The sequence below is a fragment of the Pipistrellus hanaki genome, assembly GCF_964339955.1.
Source record: "Pipistrellus hanaki genome assembly, chromosome: 20".
Taxonomy (NCBI): Eukaryota; Metazoa; Chordata; class Mammalia; order Chiroptera; family Vespertilionidae; genus Pipistrellus; species Pipistrellus hanaki.
The window spans coordinates 3563115-3581707 of NC_140522.1; the positions used below are offsets into that span (position 1 = coordinate 3563115).

The 18593-nt window shown below is 48.2% G+C and overlaps 1 protein-coding gene across 1 annotated transcript in view; it reads left to right on the plus strand.

The window, feature by feature from the left end:
• The window catches only part of RYR2 (ryanodine receptor 2), a 167256-nt gene that overhangs the window by 56545 nt on the left and 92118 nt on the right, over nt 1-18593 (plus strand). Inside the window, exons 22-36 of the mRNA XM_084868643.1 lie at nt 961-1177; nt 2542-2646; nt 3518-3621; nt 4419-4502; nt 5719-5878; nt 6407-6554; nt 8187-8395; nt 10093-10267; nt 11201-11409; nt 11868-12220; nt 13074-13188; nt 14086-14246; nt 16351-16510; nt 17146-17232; nt 17761-17987. Coding sequence (XP_084724769.1) covers nt 961-1177; nt 2542-2646; nt 3518-3621; nt 4419-4502; nt 5719-5878; nt 6407-6554; nt 8187-8395; nt 10093-10267; nt 11201-11409; nt 11868-12220; nt 13074-13188; nt 14086-14246; nt 16351-16510; nt 17146-17232; nt 17761-17987 — 2514 coding nt within the window. The remainder of the gene's footprint in view (nt 1-960; nt 1178-2541; nt 2647-3517; nt 3622-4418; nt 4503-5718; nt 5879-6406; nt 6555-8186; nt 8396-10092; nt 10268-11200; nt 11410-11867; nt 12221-13073; nt 13189-14085; nt 14247-16350; nt 16511-17145; nt 17233-17760; nt 17988-18593) is intronic.

The following is an 18593-nucleotide window of genomic DNA, read 5'->3' on the forward strand; positions in this document are numbered from 1 at the left end:
ATGACACTTGTTTCCAGTTCTGTAAAGAGAATTTCAGAACAGAGGTCTGTTGTGACGAGGGGACCCTCAGTCATCTCTTACTACAGCCTGTATCTACTACCGAGAGGGGACACTTACTGCACTGACCACCCGCTTAGTCCGGTTATTTTTTTCGTTGTAACTACTCAGAGGACTGGTTCCTAAGTTACAGAGGCACCATAGGGACGGGACAGAGCGGTCGTGAAATATTACCTATCCCTGCGCCAACAACCTCTTCTCGTGTGTTTATTCAAATTATGTCTCTTGCTGTACGCTTCTGGAACGTTTTGAAGTTTTTGCCTTTCCCCACTTTCTGTTTTATATTTTATTTATCTTCTTTTATTTTTTGGCTGGAGCTGAAACACACATTAGAAAAAGAATTACAAAAGAGAGGGAAATGCACATTTAGTTTTGTAAGCCTGGGAAATCGGTAGCATTTAGCTGCATTTCAAAAAGCGTTGACATATAAAAGACTTGAGTAGGTTTTTTTTTTTTTTTGGTTTTGACTGAGGATAAGAAATAAGGATACATTTTTTTCTTTAGTGAGTGGAAATAGCATGTGAGTCCTTTTAAATTTCACTCTGAAATTGGGCACTGGCGGGGACTGCTCCGCCCTGTGCTGTGAAGTGTGGATTCTTGGGTCATGTCCGCTCCCTCTCTGTTGATTATTTGTAAGTCACCTGGGGACATTAAGTGACCAGCTCCCGTGGATGTGTCCCTTCACCTGGGAATCCCATGCCTCTGCTCCTTATCTCTCCGCTTACCTTGCGTGACTGCAGGCTCATAAACTGTAAGGGGTCAGCATTCTGATGGTGCTTAGAAAGAAACGTGGCTTGTGAGAAAGTTCATTTGCAGCAATAACGTATTCCTTGTGTTTCGTTGATCAGGAATCCTCCGTGTCCCCCCAGAGGCGTCACTGACCCTGACATATGTCCTTTTCAGGGTCCGCTTTCTGCTCGGAGGGAGACACGGAGAATTTAAATTCCTCCCCCCTCCGGGCTATGCTCCTTGCTACGAAGCGGTGCTGCCAAAAGAAAAGCTGAAGGTGGAACACAGCCGGGAGTACAAGCAGGAGAGAACGTACACCCGGGACCTGCTGGGCCCCACAGTTGCCCTGACCCAAGCCGCCTTCACGCCGGTCCCCGTGGACACCAGCCAGGTACCCGCCCGCCTGCTGGTCCCGTCAGCGCTACGCTCACTCTGATGTGCAGGCTCTCAGCTCCTGCCCACACCCCACAGGAATTTGGCATGTTTTCAGAAATACGATTTATATGTGCGATGGAAGCATGTGCTCAACTTTACCAGGTTGACTTACCTGTTTTCTCTTCTACTCGGTTTTATTTTTATGGGTGGTCCTAGGCCATTACATTGCTATTGTAACACAGTGAAGGTCACAGCCTTAGGTAGCCCATACTAACTTTAGAGGGTACTCCCTACGTAGGGTAGACGTAGAGTTTTTGCTTCTTCTCTCATCTAGATACACTTACTATTGTGAAATGACTTAACTGGCATCTATTTTGGATAGAGATTGAGGTCAAATGGTCTAGAGTCGAAATTCCTGGGATGCGATGCTGCTCTGGGATCCTGAGGACGTGGGTAACCTCGACGGCTCTGGGGAGAGGAGGCATGAGAGCTGCTCCCTGCAGACCCTGCCCCATCTGGGCACGACCAGGCGCTGCTCGGCTTGTTGAGGGACTAGTTGTCGGTGACACAACAGCTCACCTTGAAAATCACTTCATATTTTTTAAAAAAAATATATTTTATTGATTTTTCACAGAGAGGAAGAGAGAGGGATAGAGAGTTAGAAACATCGATGAGAGAGAATCATCGATCAGCTGCCTCTTGCACACCCCCCACTGGGGATGTGCCCGCAGCCAAGGTACATGCCCTTGCCCGGAATCGAACCCGGGACCTTTCAGTCCGCAGGCTGATGCTCTATCCACTGAGCCAAACCGGTCCCGGCAAAAAATCACTTCATATTTTTTATAGAAAAGTTATTAAACTTACTCTTTATAAAGATCCTATTTGGAAATCAGACAATACAGAGGTAAGAGGAAATAGATCACTGCAGTCAGATACTTAACGGCTCACGGGGCCAGTGCACCGTCTGGGCAGAGTGGCCTTCACCCAGCCTGTGGATGAGGCCACGTTGGGGTAAGGAGTTGTGTGATTCTCTTAACACAGGCTCTGCTGGGCAGCCCACGTCTACTCAGCAAGGCGTCTTTCTCTGTGCAGTGTCCCTACCAAACTCTGTCTTCTTTCTTCCTAACTTTGGCTCGTAAATTGGAAACCTCAGTTGCCACTCTTCCCAAAAAGGTCCCAAAATTTCCCTAAAGAGTGTTTAGGTAACGAGCTATATTTTTATAATTAGCTTATAATAGATGGCTTAGAACCCAGTTATTTTATTTTAATGGGTACGAGGCAGTTCTATTTAGTCCTATTGCAGGGAGAACCATTAGCGCTGCTGTATTGTATTTTTTCTAATGTGTGCTTTCTTTTCTTTCCTTTCCCCCCCAATTTTAGATCGTGTTGCCCCCCCACCTGGAGAGGATAAGAGAAAAGCTAGCAGAGAACATCCATGAGCTCTGGGTTATGAATAAAATTGAACTTGGCTGGCAGTATGGCCCGGTACAGAGTTTTACATTTATCTACAGATTCCATTAATGCATCTTTCTGAATATATCTTTTTTTCTTGCTCATCTTGCTGTGTGATGATGCAAATGAATGGGCTGATTTTTTTCCCTACACATCAGTTTGGGGCAGTTTTCTGTATCGGAGGGAGCGCCAAGATGGGCAGACTGACGGAAGCATGGCTCCATTGCCTTAACCATTGAAAAGTTACCATCTGGAAGCTGCAGGCTACATTTTCAATCAAGGTTAACACAGGCAGACAGCAGGCGTTGCTTTCAAAGGTTCTTAGAGAGAACCCAGTGTGGTTGGAAGTGCTTCCGTGTGTCATCTGTAGAGCCCGGATGTTCCCATGGAGCAGTCTGTCCCCTGACAGCACACGCCCGTCATCCAGGCCCCCACGGGAGCAAAGGCCTGTGTAGCACAGGTCCCCCAAAAAACTAATATTTATCACCAGTGCAGTGATCCAAGCCAGCCTTCTCATTGGTCCTTCCCTAAAGTCTTTGATCTAGTGTAGTTGGATTTCTAACATACATGGTCAAGGTTTAAGGTATAAAAAACCCTGTATCATGCCAATAGATCTTGCTGAGGTGGTGGGATGACACGTGACAGCGGGAAAGAGTGTGTGTGGGTGAGATGAGGGGCTGGGACCTCCGGCAGAGTGTATGGCAGACAGCCAGGTTCATAGGTCTCTGACCAATCTGGCTCTACACACTGAAAAATGGTTCCCCATTAAGTGAAGTCGCCGCTACACTCAGTAAGGATGTGGGCCACCCGTCTGCTTCCCCCTCACTCCCCACTGCTGATTGGAGGGCCGCTGCCGGTGTCTGCCCGGGGGACTGACCCATGGCATCCTCCTGTCCCGGTTCAGGTCAGAGATGACAACAAGAGGCAGCACCCGTGCCTGGTGGAGTTCTCCAAGCTGCCGGAGCAGGAGCGCAACTACAACCTGCAGATGTCGCTCGAGACCCTGAAGTGAGTCCTAAGCGTCCCCTCCCCGCAGCCTCCCCGAAAGAGTTAAGTGTCAAGTCCTTGAATTCCAGCTGGAATAAACCTATTGATCAACAAAGGTCAAGCAGGTTGATAACTGGGGGAAAAGGCAGAGCTGGTGGAAATGGAAACCGTCACCATTTCTGTAGACATTGCCCACCTGGTTAAACCTGAAAGTGTCTGTGCCCTGGGATCCAGGAACTCCGCATCGAGGGGTTGATCCCACAGACGAAGGACACAGTGCATGTGCTGCATGCGTGAGGCTGTGCCTGGCAGCACGGTTTGTAATAACCCCAGAGCAGAGCATGGGGTCAAACCATCGTGACACGTCCAGCTGATGAAACCCGTCAGCGCTGTTGAAATATAAGCCAGCTTTAAAGAAAGGACAGGATTTCAAAGTGAAATTGTAAAGTCAAGGTAGCAGATTGCAGGGAACTGTCTGCTGTGTATACAGCGTGCACACACATGCACACGCACACACACGTGTGTCTCCCTTAGCGCAGTACACGCTCTAGCAGGACAGAAGAATTGGGAGCCATTGGTGCTTTTAGGGGGGAAAGGGCTAGAGGAAGGGACTTAGCGGGATTGATCGGTATCTGCTTTTGGTGCCATTTCAATTTCCACTCTCTTATTACTCAAAAGTCCCGTATTGATTAATTAATTCTTTAAAAACACGTGTGCTCTGCTTTAGGCAGGACTGTTACCCCTCGGATCCATCTGTGGGTGAGCTGAGCCCTCGGGCCGAGGGAGGGATCGTGCTGAGCTCTGGTTTTGTTTTCCAGGACCTTGTTGGCTTTAGGATGCCACGTGGGCATAGCAGATGAACACGCCGAGGAAAAGGTGAAAAAGATGAAGCTACCCAAGAAGTAAGTTGAACGTCAGTAATACTCAGTAGTCCGTTGTGTTAGGCATACATCGATTCATCCAACATACTTTTACTGAAGCCTGCCGGCGTGAGGCACTGTTCTAAGTCCGGGGCAGTCAGACTCCTGCTGTCGGGATCTTACCTGGCGCTGATGACACCCAGAGCCCAGAGCAGTTAGGAGAAGTGACTTCCAGTTTTATTTAAAGAGCATTTTCTCAAGTTCTGATCACTATGCTTTTACCTTAGCATAATTATCTGGTGAATTTTCTTTTGTGCAAAAGGATAATCTTTGAGATGAACAGGTGTGTATGTTTATCTGAACTTAGCAAATAAAGTTAATTCTTTCAAAAACTGTGGCTTCCAAGGCTGCTGTGTGCCCTGTGCTGCTGTAAGCTCAGAGGCGGTTAGAAAAGTGGGTGGTGCCCACAGGGACATGCGTGTGGTCGAGAGTGAGAGGAGCAGCTGTGAGTGCTGGGTACCAGCCTCGGCCGTTAGACAGGGAGACAGTTGTGTGTCTGTGTGGGGCGGGCAGTGCCAGCGCCCACATATTATGTGTTGAAAATTTTACATTTTCAATTTTATATTTCTTCCAAGAGATGAAAACTTATTTAGTAACTTTTCTCTCCAGCTCAGAGTGCAGAAATAGTCTCTGGTAAGAGACCCTGAAGAACCAGGCCTTCATGGTTTAGATGGCTGTGTGTTTCCTAGTCTCTCTCTTAGCTAGGGCTTCCTAAATTACATCCGTAAGAATAATCTGTAGGTGCATAAGAATTCTCCTAGTATCTATAAGGATACATATACAGCTTCATTAAGTAAAAATGACATTAATAAAACATTTACAAGTTGAAAATGAGAACTTGGGTTGAGAAATCCATTGAATGTTCTCACTGGTAACCAGTACTTGGATTGGCATTAAGCCTGGACTCTTAGAAACACAAACAATGATAACTTGTTCTCCATTTTGAGAGATAAGTGAGTTGTTGAACTTGGTTTATTGGTGAAAAACAAAACCATAAGGGTCACGTGACCCTTCCTCCTGATGAGTTATGGGCTTGAGTGGAGGGATCCGGCTTGCTGGAGCTGTGTCACCAGTGGTCACCAGTGTGCTGACAGAACCTTTATAAGTAGGTGGAGCCACGCAAAGACTCTTACAGGGATGTTTCAACCTTGACCTTGTGGGAAGGCCCATTATACATGTGTTTTGCTTTGCTCTGTAGTTACCAGCTGACAAGTGGCTACAAGCCGGCACCGATGGACCTGAGCTTTATCAAACTCACCCCGTCTCAGGAGGCAATGGTGGACAAACTGGCAGAAAATGCTCACAACGTGTGGGCCCGGGACCGGATCCGGCAGGGCTGGACCTACGGCATCCAGCAGGTACCTGGGGATTGACGCTGCCTATTCTTAAAGCTACGTGAGGTCCCAGAATGGCCTTCTGTGACCATTTTCTGGGGGTTTTCTCTTAAGAAGGGCCAACAGCCTCACGTGGTCTCTTGACTCAGAATCCCTGTCCTGCTAATGTGGCTCTTCTCAACACCAAGGTGTGCCAGCCAACTGTGCAGGGAAATGGCATGTTCTCTATGTTAGCCCATTGCATGTGACCGTGGCAGAAGGTAGCCGCTGAAAGAGGTCCTTCGGGTGGCTTTTGTTATTGCTGTGGTGGTTTTTACTTTTTCTTCTCCTGGAGAAGTCTGGCTTTATATGGCTGCAGACCTTCATGTGGTTAACTCCTTTGTATTGGCCCTGTTCCGGTAACTTCTGGAGCCCGAGGAGACCAGGGGGATGGGAGGGGCAGCCTTATCTTCAGGGCCTCTGCGTTGTGTCCTCTTTCAATGTTGTGTTTGCTGTCTCACTTCCTCAGGTTGTCGGCATGACTCTGATGGCCGCACCTTTTTCTTCCTGCAGGACGTCAAGAACAGGAGAAACCCGCGCCTGGTGCCCTACACCCTTCTGGACGACAGGACCAAGAAGTCCAACAAGGACAGCCTCCGGGAGGCGGTGCGCACGCTGCTGGGGTACGGCTACAGCCTGGAGGCGCCCGACCAAGACCACGGTACTGCCGGCTCCCGCCGCTCCCTCCGCTTGCAACGTCACGGGCAGGGTTTACAGCCGAATAAGTGAAGAAAGGGAGCACAGACAGAGTCCTCTAGCGTGTAATCCCGTACGCAGTGTGCAGTTCAGAGCAGCGGTCGCCAGCCTTTCGGACCTCATGGGCCACCAGTGGCCTGCTGGTTTAGAGCACCTTTTTCTGAAGGAGGAGACGGTGTCTTAGGAGCGTGGCCCACACCACAGAGGTTTACTTCCTGAGGAGCCTAACGGGTCTACCTGGTTCAGACATTGCCCCCATCCCACCCACCAGCGGTCCTTCGAAGAGCTGGGTTTAGTTGTTTATGGGAATAAATTGTAGTGGGATCTAGTGTTATTTTTATATATATATATTTTACAGAGAGGAAGGGAGAAGAATAGAGAGTTAGAAACATGGATGAGAGAGAGACACCGATCAGCTGCCTCCTGCACACCTCCTACCGGGGATGTGCCCGCAACCAAGGTACATGCCCTTGACCGTAATCGAACCTGGGACCTTTCAGTCCACAGACCGACACTCTATCCTCTGAGCTAAACTGGCTAGGGGTCTAGTGTTTTCTAAGCCTTCATTATTTATAGTCATTCATGTAGGCAGTATCAATCAGTGCAATATTTTGCTTTAAGGAAAACACAGTTGAATAGGGAATCAATAAATATGTGTTAAGAATATGGACTTTTTTTTTTTTTTAATCCTCAACCTTTTGGTATACTTTCTCATGGTCACCTGGCTTCCGGTTCCATGGCTGACGTTTCTCACTCATGGCTCTCTCAATCTATGTGCGTCCACTCTTAAGTCACATGCACACTCTCAGCCCATATGTGCCCAATCAGTCCACATGTATGTACTCTCAGTCCACGTGCACCTACTCTCAGTCCACATGCACCTACTGTCAGTCCATGTGCACCTATTGTCAGTCCACCTGTGTCTCTCTCAGTCCACATGCATCCACTCTATCTACTGTGTCCTCTCAATGCACATGTGTTCCCTTGCCTACAGATGTTTTTCCCTTTTCCCACTGATTCTGATGTCAGACTTGACCCTTTCACTTTCTTAAACACTGTGTGTGTGCAGCACATGATGGTGAAGATGTGTGGGAGGGAGAGTTTTGCCCTCACTCATGCTGCCTGGGGGTGTGGGGATGGTGACCCTCCCCTGCTTCTTATAGCTTTCTGTCTCCCCCTCGTTGCCTGGTTGCTTCTTCCCTCTTCTCTCTCACCCACCAATGTCCACTCATTTCTCATGGGCAGTGGTTTCAGTCTCTCGTGCTATTTCTATCTATCCGTGCCTCACGTTTATCTCATCTTCCGCTACCAAACCACCAACCCCTGGGAGGTCTTTGCACAGAAAGAATTCTCTCCTGCACGGGCAGTGCCCTGCCTTCACGTATCACCAGCTCACCACGGCCTCATGCAGAAGGCGGTGCTCCCTGCGCCTCGCTGGCTCTTGGGCTGCCCGTCCTGATGAACACACTTAGTGCATGTGCACCCGATGGGAGGAGAGTGTCACTCGCACATCCCTGCGGGGGTAGTTATAAAGTCATGTGGCATCTGCCCCCTTTTCCTTGTTCCCTGTGATCACAGACTCTCCTTACCTTCCCAGCTGCCCGAGCCGAAGTGTGCAGCAGCCCCGGGGAGCGGTTCCGGATCTTCCGGGCTGAGAAAACCTACGCCGTGAAGGCGGGAAGGTGGTACTTTGAGTTCGAGACTGTCACCGCTGGGGACATGCGCGTTGGCTGGAGCAGGCCGGGCTGCCAGCCTGATCAGGAGCTGGGCTGCGACGAACACGCCTTCGCCTTTGACGGCTTCAAGGTGAGCGGGCGCCGGGCAGCAGCCAGGGGGCGGGAGGCATCCTCCCTGCCGGGCCTGGCTCCCCCGGGGTGCTCCCTACAGCCGGAAACACACATTGGGAAGATGGTTCCCAGGGAAACGCACAGTGTTCTCCGCCCACAAACACGGGAAACCCCGTGTCAGAAAGATGAAGCACCGTGTCTCACAAAAGTGTTAGAAATGCATACACTCATTAAAATGCACACATGTTGACACAGCAATCCCACGGAAGAAATCGATCCTGAAGCAGTAATAATTGATAGGCAGACTCCTTTAATAACTGTAAGAATACCTAAGGCAATGCGGGTTATAATCACGGAAAGTTTCCATTTTCAACATCATTAGGCATTTTCTTTTTTTTTTTCTTTTTGGCTCCAGGGAAGCTTATTTTATTATTAATACATCATATAAATGTTTGAATGTTGTTTTATCCGTGTAAAATATTAAACAAAAGTTTGCGTGTATGAACATAGTCACAGTGGACTAATAGTCATTCTTGCTAATGAAATAGATCTTTCATTCTTTTATTTGTTTTCTCTGATTTTCCTCCAGTGGACTCTATTCCTTTTTATATGAGGGAAACTTAATGGGAAAAAGGGAATTAGAATAAGTAAGCAATCGCGTAGGGGTTTGGCGATGGGCTCTCAGATATGCATGGAGGGAGAGCACTTCTAGACTAAAAACTAGCATTGTGTCCTCTAGGGCAGTTGACACTCTTTGTTCTGAAATGTCTTTTCTTTATTTTTCCTGAATTCTGCTTTTTTGCTTCAGATGGGAAAGTTGAACACCTTGTGATACCTAATGTAGTTAGTTAAGTTTTCTAAAAACTAAGTATTATACTTGAGAAGAATCATATTATTGTTTTGCCTTGGTGACTGTATCTCATTACATATTCGATCACAGTGAAAGTGACATTTAGGGGAAAGTTAAAAGATTTACCTGGAAAATCAATATCACTAATTTTGTACCTACAGATCAATAGAATACACTATAGATTCAACTATCACATTTATCCTCTGTGTATATCAGACAACAGTGGCATCTATATTCAGTCTTCAGCAAACATATTGTAAACATTTTTAGGTTTGATTTGAAGCTTTTTATTTTATTATACAGGGTGGGGCAAAGGTTTACAGTTGTTTGTATGGAAGATAATATAATAATGAATAAATAATAATACAAAAATAACACAAAAATTAACTGTAAACCTACTTTTGCCCCACCTTGTATATTGAAATGTATTAAGATTTCATTTTGTTATATATTGGTGCCATTGTTCCAAGGAATAGAACTTGCTTTTGAAATGGATGAAAACTAGAATGTCACTCAATGGTAAATTCCCAGCTTGAGTCTCTGCTCATAATTCTTTGTTTTTGGGGGAGTAGAGAGAAACCATCCATGTCCCAGGAAGCATTCATTGTAGGGAGAAAAATAAAATGTTAAAGACAGAGTTTTCTTTTGAATAGAAAGTATATAGAGTAGGTTTTTAAAGTGATAGATTCTCAAAATGATGAAATAGCATTTGGGCTTTTCTCGAGTCAGCACACACAGTATTACCATGAGGGACGTAGGACTCCCGCATCCCGGCTCTGGGGTGGGGGTGGGGAGAGGAGGGCTGCTGTGAGTCCTGCAGGCAGTTCTCCTGGCCTTCTCGGTGCCAATGACTCTTCTGTCCCCAGGCCCAGCGGTGGCACCAGGGCAACGAGCACTACGGGCGCTCCTGGCAGACGGGCGATGTCGTGGGGTGCATGGTGGACATGACGGAGCGCACCATGATGTTCACGCTGAACGGCGAAATCCTTCTTGACGACTCAGGGTCAGAGCTGGCTTTCAAGGACTTTGATGTTGGCGATGGTAAGTGTGTTGGGGGCGGCACAAGGAGACTCTTGGCTCTGATGGCCGTGACCCCGTCTTTGCTTGAGGGTGAGGAAAGAGGAGCTGCCGCTTCAAGTCGCATGGGCACCCTCAAGGCCTGTTTGATCAGACGCCCTTGACATTGCTCTAGCTGAGGCTGCTTCACACTACTGAGCTACGACAGGAATGGCTGCTTGAATGTGCATAAAAAAATAAACAGTAGGCAAGAGGCGCATTTTCCACAAACGTTAAGTTTTTATTTAGGATTTTCCCTCTGAGCTGCTTATAGCTTCTGTCTGTTTGCTCACTTCCCCGTGGAGACCCTCTGCTGGCTGCTGAGAGGACAAAGATGAATAAACACTGTTCAGTCTTTATGTGGTGACAGTATACCGGGAGCCCACATTGTGTGATTTCTGATCAGTGAGAAGTTGGAAATACTAGTAAAGGGATGCCCAGTGCAGAGAGCAGCAGCTGAGCTGTGGCTCCGGGTGACCTGGGCAGGGATGTAAACGATGAAAGCCCTTCGTGAGGCAAACACTTCCAGTAAGGGGGCCACTGGCCACACGAGGCTATTTTAATTGACATTAAATTAAGTTAAAAATTGAGTTTCTTGCCTGGCCGGCGTGGCTCAGTGGTTGAGTGTTGACCTACGAACCAGGAGGTCATGGTTCGATTCCCGGTCAGGGCACAAGCCCAGGGATCCTGGAGGACTGGCTGCTTAACATGCATCTCATGTACACAGTCCAAGGTCAGGAGCGACTTACATAGAGGTCGCAGTTAGTGGATTGTGATGCTGAGATCGAATACTGCCCTTCTGACCTTACGTCTAATACTTAGCATCGGTTCTCTCTTTCTGGACAACACTTGTGATCATGCCGCACTAACCGGCTCTGATACTGATGGAACTGAGATTGTGGTTCTTCTTTCTTCCAGGATTCATACCCGTGTGCAGCCTTGGGGTGGCTCAGGTGGGAAGGATGAACTTTGGAAAGGACGTGAGCACCTTGAAGTACTTCACCATTTGTGGCTTACAGGAGGGCTACGAGCCGTTCGCCGTTAACACCAACAGGGACATTACCATGTGGCTAAGCAAGCGACTTCCTCAGTTCCTCCAGGTTCCGTCAAACCACGAACATATTGAGGTTTGCTTTTTCTCAAAATATCAGACATTTGCCAAAAGACAGGATCAGAATATCTTGACCCACAGGAATTTTACTTGGACAATTACTGTCACTTAAAAGGTGACCCTGATGTGTTACACAGAAATAGAATTAAGCACAGGCTCAGCCTTGATTTTAAATACTTTATGAGTAGCTGATTAGACCAATGAGCCATTGTTAATTTTCATTTTTAGAGGCAATCTCAGGCTCAGTCTGAATAGACGCAGTGATCACATGGATTTCCCAAACCCTCTCCTGAGTTAGAAGCAGAACTATGGGTATATCTGCCACACAGTCTCACGATACTCAGTCGTCTAATTTACAAAACCACATCACATGTGGCTGTGTTTGGGGTTTTACAGACATGAAACACGTGGTCTTTAGAACCCCCGAATCCACAGTGATGGCTGGAATTGACCTATCACGTCCCTGTGTGCTAGGTGACCAGAATAGACGGCACCGCGGACACCTCCCCATGCTTAAAGATCACTCAGAAGTCCTTCAGTTCCCAGAACAGCAGCACGGACATCATGTTCTACCGGCTGAGCATGCCCATCGAGTGCGCCGAGGTCTTCTCCAGGACAGCGGCCGGCGGGCTCCCGGGGGCCGGCCTCTTCGGGCCCAAGAGCGACCTGGAGGATTACGACGCGGATTCTGATTTCGAGGTTCTGATGAAGACAGCTCACGGCCATCTGGTGCCCGATCGGGTGGACAAGGACAAAGAAGCTGCAAAGCCAGAGTTTAACAACCATAAGGATTACGCGCAGGAGAAGCCCTCTCGTCTGAAACAGAGGTGGCTGATCTTTTCTGTGGTTGAGGTGTAGTGGTTCTTTGCATACACTGGATATTAATCTTTAGCAGATACATGGTTTGCAAGTATTTCCCGCCAAGAGTTACCGTATTTTTCGGACCATAAGACGCACTTTTTCCCCCCCAGAAGTGGGGGGAAAAAGTCCCTGCGTCTTATGGTCCAAATATAGCCTACACATATACTTTAAAAAAAAAGTTTTTTTACTTGCCCGGCTCTGTGTGGTCTCTGTGTGCTTGCCCGGCTCTAAAATGGTTCTAAATGCTGCTGTTTACTTTACAGGGTTGATTACATGTGTTTATGACTGTGATGTTGGGTTTTAATGCACATAAAATATTTTAGGACACTATTTGTTTCAGAATCTTTTTTTCTTCATTTCCCTTCTCTAAAAACTGGTGCGTCTTATGGTCCGGTGCATCTTATGGTCCGAAAAATACGGTAGTTTTCAAAATGTCTGTATTTACTTTCTTGGTTGAAACTTAAAGAGTCTTCTCTCTAACTAGTGTTTTTATGGACAAGAAGACAACCCATGTTAGCATTTCGCCTTGCCCTAAATCAGAATTTCTGAGCCTCAGCATGCTCTGGGTTAAATAACTGTTTGTGGTGAGATTCTGCCTTGGTCATGAAACATGGTCTCTATCTGCTAGGTGCAGGTGGCACACACGTGGCCCCCGTCCCATGTCATGGCAACCAAAAACATCTCCAGAGGTTGCCAGACATGCTCGGAGGCGTGAAATCACCCTGGTTGATAACCACTGAACTAAGCTGGTTATTTGCTTGTGTTTGAAGGAAGCAGAACTTTTAATGTTGCTTACTCTCAGTTCTGTGGTATTTCCAGATTCTTGCTGCGAAAGACAAAGCCGGATTACAGCACGAGCCACTCCGCGAGGCTCACTGAGGACGTCCTAGCGGATGACCGGGACGATTACGACTACCTGATGCAGACGTCCACGGTACGTCCTTACGTCAGTCTGTCACTCATCCCACTTGACATTTCAAACGTCCTTTTGAGTCATCATACTTAGCAAGCTTACATTTAAAATAATTTTTTCTTATTTGGCGGTGGGGGGGAGTAAAAAGTTGAAAAATATATGGATATGCAGTAAAAGAGCTATTTTAGGGGAAAAGGCCTATTATTGTTTTTCTTGGCAAAATTTGAATTTGTGACCTAATTTCTCCAAGTACATATAATTTCTTTCATGTTTGTGATGTGTCTAAAAGAAAGTAATTTATATTTTGTTAGAGGTCAAGTGTTGCTCTGTGCCACTTAAAGCTTTCAAAACAGCTAAATGCCAAATGAAAAAAATAGGTAGTAGTTGTCCCTCAAGTCCCCCCATGTTTGAGATCGGTTTTCACATATTAGATCGGAGCTATTTCAAAGTGATTTAAAGATGTGGAAATGTGACAATTTAGTGCTAGGAAAGACGACCTATCCACAGGTGTAAAACTCCCGCACAGATTAGCACACACCGTGAAAGCAGGCAGAATTCGAAGCTTACCTGCCTAGTGGCTGATGATTGTATTGCATAAACATCCTCTCTATGCACAAATACATATGGTGTGCATATTACGTGTGTACTCCCACAGTCATGCATACACACTCAGGAGTACAAGAGCCTTCCACCATTTAGCACACAGAGACTTCTCTGTTGCCATGATTTCTAGTTGAACTCCGGGTCTCTGCTCTAAGGCTCTTCTTAGTTTGCAGTCTTAGTCCTTGGTGTCGATTAAATTTTAATCAGGCCCAGTGATTTTAAGCAACTACGGGTATATTCTTCAACAATCCAGGGACGCTGCAGTTCAGACTGGTTCGTGTTACCTTGCCAACGCCTGCTTTGCTGTCTTCGCAGTACTATTACTCGGTGAGGATCTTCCCTGGACAAGAGCCGGCCAGCGTCTGGGTGGGCTGGGTCACGGCCGACTTCCACCAGTACGACACGTGCTTCGACCTGGACAGAGTTCGCACAGTGACCGTGACTCTGGGAGATGAGAAAGGAAAGGTGCACGAAAGGTTGGTTTCCCTCCCTTTCTTAAAGGGACAGCTGATCGAAATGTTGATACACCTTGGATTTCATATCCCCAGAGTATGATTTCTACTTATAGGAACAATATGATCAAAAACCTTAATGTCAGTGTCCTTGCTGTGGCTCAACCAAGCCAGTAAGGAATCCGAGTATTTAAAAGCGAAAACCGTTATAAAGTGAGAGCAGCGCGCCCTTTTTCGGGGAATAGTCGGGTTCCTTCGGCTGCCATCGCACATGACTAACAGCGTGGGTTGCGAGTCGCAGCCTCTGTGCCAGGGATTAGGATGGGGAAGGTGAGCCAGGGAGCGTGCGGTCTGACACGCACCCTGGGCCCTGGCTTGTGGGGGGGAGACGATTGAAGACTGGAGTGGCGTGTGTGAACTCCGACTGAGGGGCAGTGGGTTCTCTCCTCAGCCTGGCCATTGACTCGCTGTGTGGCTTTGGGTAAGTCACTTACACTTTCTGTGCCATCTTTTCTCATCTGTAAAACGAACCAAACTCAAACCAAACCTTCAAAAAAGTGAAGGCCATTTTCCTCGCAGAAGTAGGCAAGAGAAGACCTGACATTCGCACCTACCTCTGTGCCCATGCGTCCTCTCGTCCTTCATACATTGCTTTGATTTTATAGCCGCACCTCGTTTTTGGTGACTAGAAGCTCACTCTCCTGCCTTCGGGTTTTAACACCTGAGACATTAGAACTTAGACCTTGAGGCGGTGGGCTGGCAAGACTCTCCACTGAGTAGTGATTCATGTGTGGGTGCCCCAAACCACCTGTGTCCAGGAATATTCTAGGGGGATATATTTGATTTTCAGAGAAGGTGATAGTATAAGGCAGTGGTCTGCAAACTCATTAGTCAGCAGAGCCAAATATCAACAGTACAATGATTGACATTTCTTTTGAGAGCCACATTTTTTAAACTTAAACTTCTTCTAACGCCTCTTCTTCAAAATAGACTTGCCAAGGCCGTGGTATTTTGTGGAAGAGCCACACTCAAGGGGCCAAAGAGCCTCATGTGGCTCGAGAGCCGCAGTTTGACGACCATGGTATAAGGGAAGCTGGGGTTGAGCCACCAAATAGATGACTCTGTTGCGGGAAGGGTTGTTGAGTCTTATGGACACAATGCAAAGAAGCACAGCTGGCCTGCTTATCCAGAAACTGACCAGCTCACCCTTTTTTTTTTTAATTTTAATTTTTACTTTTTAATCTTCACTTGAGGATATTTTTCCATTGATTTTTAGAGAGGGTGGAAGACAGAGGGAAAGACAGAGAGAAACATCGATGTGAGAGAAACACATCGATGGGTTGCCTCCTGCACACGCCCCAACCAGGGTCCGGGCTGGGGAGGAGCTTGCAACCAAGGTGCGTGTCCTTAACTGGAATCGAACCTAGGACCCGACATTCTGTTCACCGAGCCAGACTGGCTAGCTGGCCAGCTCCCCTTGTTCTTCGCCTGCCGGTGGCCTGTTTTTCCTGGTCTCATGAATCTGTCTGCTGTCTGGCGGCAGACAAAGTGAAAATAACGGTTTTGTCGCCATCTCTGGTCAAGGTGTGGCTGAGAGTGAAACTCGGGTGGGTTCTTCACACTGATTTTGTGCATAATTCCAGCTGAGTCTCTCTCATGGCCGATCGCCGGGAAGTTTCCCTAAGGGGGCATGTTTTAGCCAAACGGGAGACATATTGAATGACTGGTCCTCTCATCTCAGAACAGTGGTCACACACACACACACACACACACACACACACACACCACCTCTGAGAATGAAAATTACAAATTTGGATGATTCTCAAAGAAACGTTTTTGAACCTCAGAAAAAGACGCAGTTTGGTTTGAGTTTTCGCAGGGCAGGTGCAGGTCAGCTCTTACGTGGTTCCAGCTTGCTGACCTGTCTCCATCAGGTGTGACTTAGGACCTGATCGAGAGCGTCCACTGGTCAGCGAGGCTCGGGGTCGGACCCGGGCCCGTGTGCACCTCCCCACCGCAGCATGAGCTTGTTGCTTGCGCAGCATAATCTAGGTTTAGCCTGCGAGATATACGTGCTTCTCTGTTCTACCCGTGGTTGTACCAAGATAAAAATGTTTTTGAAATCCAGCATCAAACGCAGCAACTGCTACATGGTGTGTGCGGGCGAGAGCATGAGCCCCGGGCAGGTCCGCAACAACAACGGGCTGGAGATCGGCTGCGTGGTGGACGCCGCCAGCGGGCTGCTCACCTTCACGGCCAACGGCAAGGAGCTGAGCACCTACTACCAGGTACCGTCTGTGGGCACTGCTTCTCCGCAGGGAGCGTTGTTGACGATTAGAGGAAAGCACACTCTGTAAGATGGAATCACAAATTTTAAAAAACGGAAAGCAGGCCCTGGCCAGTGTGGGTCAGTGGTTACAGCATCTGCGCGTGCGCACCTAACGGTCTTGGGTCCGATTCCCAGCCAAGGGCATGCATCTGGGTTGCAGGTTCTATTCCAGGTCCAGGCCAGGGCGCCTGTGGGAGGCAAATTACAGATGCATCCCTCTCACATAGATGCTTCTCTCTCTGCCCACCTCCCTTTCACTCTATCTAAAAATCAATGGGGAAAAATAGCCTTGGGTGACAATTAACAACAGCAAAAGAAAATGAAAACAGAACCGGATGAATTATGTATTTTTACTTCTGCTTGAATAATAGCTGCGCCATACGCCCTTCAGAGCTAAGAGTTCATTTCTCCTTAAATGTTCACGTAGCAGAGAAATGAAATGCTCCCAGTAGTAATTGCTGAAAGACGGTTTCCATGTGGGAGAAAGGAAGGTCTCTGGTTCGCTTTTGTGAAGTGTTCCCTAGTTGTTGTGCAGAAAATACGTGTTCTTTCTTTTCTCCCTCCGCTAATATGGTTAAATTCGTTGCTTTGCAGGTGGAGCCGAGCACCAAATTATTTCCTGCAGTTTTTGCACAAGCCACAAGTCCCAACGTCTTCCAGTTTGAGTTGGGAAGGATAAAGGTAAGAAAGATCATTCTTGGTCTTACATTTGGATTACGTCCTGTTAGGGAATAATAATACGTACTTTTTTAATGAGTACTGCTATTAATCCTATAAATAATTCTTTTAAAAATATACATTTTATTGATTTCAGAGAGGAAGGGAGAGGGAGAGACAGAAACATTAGTGTGAGTGAGGGTGTGGGTTATGGACACGGGGGGTGACAGGGCAGACGGAGAGAGAGCCGTGTGGACGTGACCTGTGTCAGGGCGTGTGGCACCCAGAGCAGCTCGGAGAGCAAGCCGGGAGGGTGTGCGGCGCTCCCTCGCTCCTGCCTTCTCCCAGGCCAGCCAGGGTGTGGCAGAGCCACGGGCCTACCCCGAGCCTGCCCCGAGGGGCCGGGCCTTTTCCCTCAAGCATCGTCTCCTTTCAGGAGCTTCCGCCCCATTCCTGCCATTTCTTGTACTGACTTCGGGGGACACGCAGCTGGTCTTCCTCCTGTCTGCTCCCCGGGAGGGTCATAAACGGCGCCTCTGCTTCGTCCCCTAGAACGTGATGCCTCTCTCGGCCGGCCTCTTCAAGAGCGAGCACCGGAACCCCACGCCTCAGTGTCCCCCGCGCCTCCACGTGCAGTTCCTGTCCCACGTGCTCTGGAGCCGGATGCCCAACCAGTTCCTGAAGGTGGACGTGTCGCGGGTCAGCGAGCGCCAGGGCTGGCTGGTGCAGTGCGTGGACCCGCTGCAGTTCATGTCCCTGCACATCCCCGAGGAGAACAGGTCTGCACCCCGCACCCTCCCCGGGCCTCCCACTGGCCGCTGCCCGGGCTCCGGGGGCACTGGGCACCCTCCCTGAGTGGCTTGTCTAGAGGAAGCATGGACTTTTAAAACGGATTCTATTGTCCGAGGAAAGACTTCGGGCATAACCTGGTCCGATTATTGAGGTTTTGGAAAGGTCATGATAGGGACCTGAATGAGGAGCCTGTGTAGACTCAGTTTCCCTGCAGAAACACTCCTCACTGAAAATGTCACTGTAGAGTAGGGGTGTCGAACTCAATCAGAGAAGGGGCCAAAATCTAAAATCCAGCCTAAATCGCGGGCCGAATGGTTTACTGAACAGTCATAAACTGACAATGTCATAAACTGACAGCGGAGTGCAGTGATGACAGCGCTGTGCGGGCCACATTGCAAGGCCTGGCAGGCTGGATTTGGCCCGCGGGCCTTGTGTTTGACACATGTGCAGAGTGTGTTTCTTGAGTGGCACAGGTGGCATATGGGTGGGTCTGGGAGGGAGGTTGGTTACAGGGGAGGTTACATTCCGGGAATCAGCCTGTTAGCTCCTCCCACTGGCCAGGCGGCAGTGCTCCCAGGTCAGAGACAAGGCAC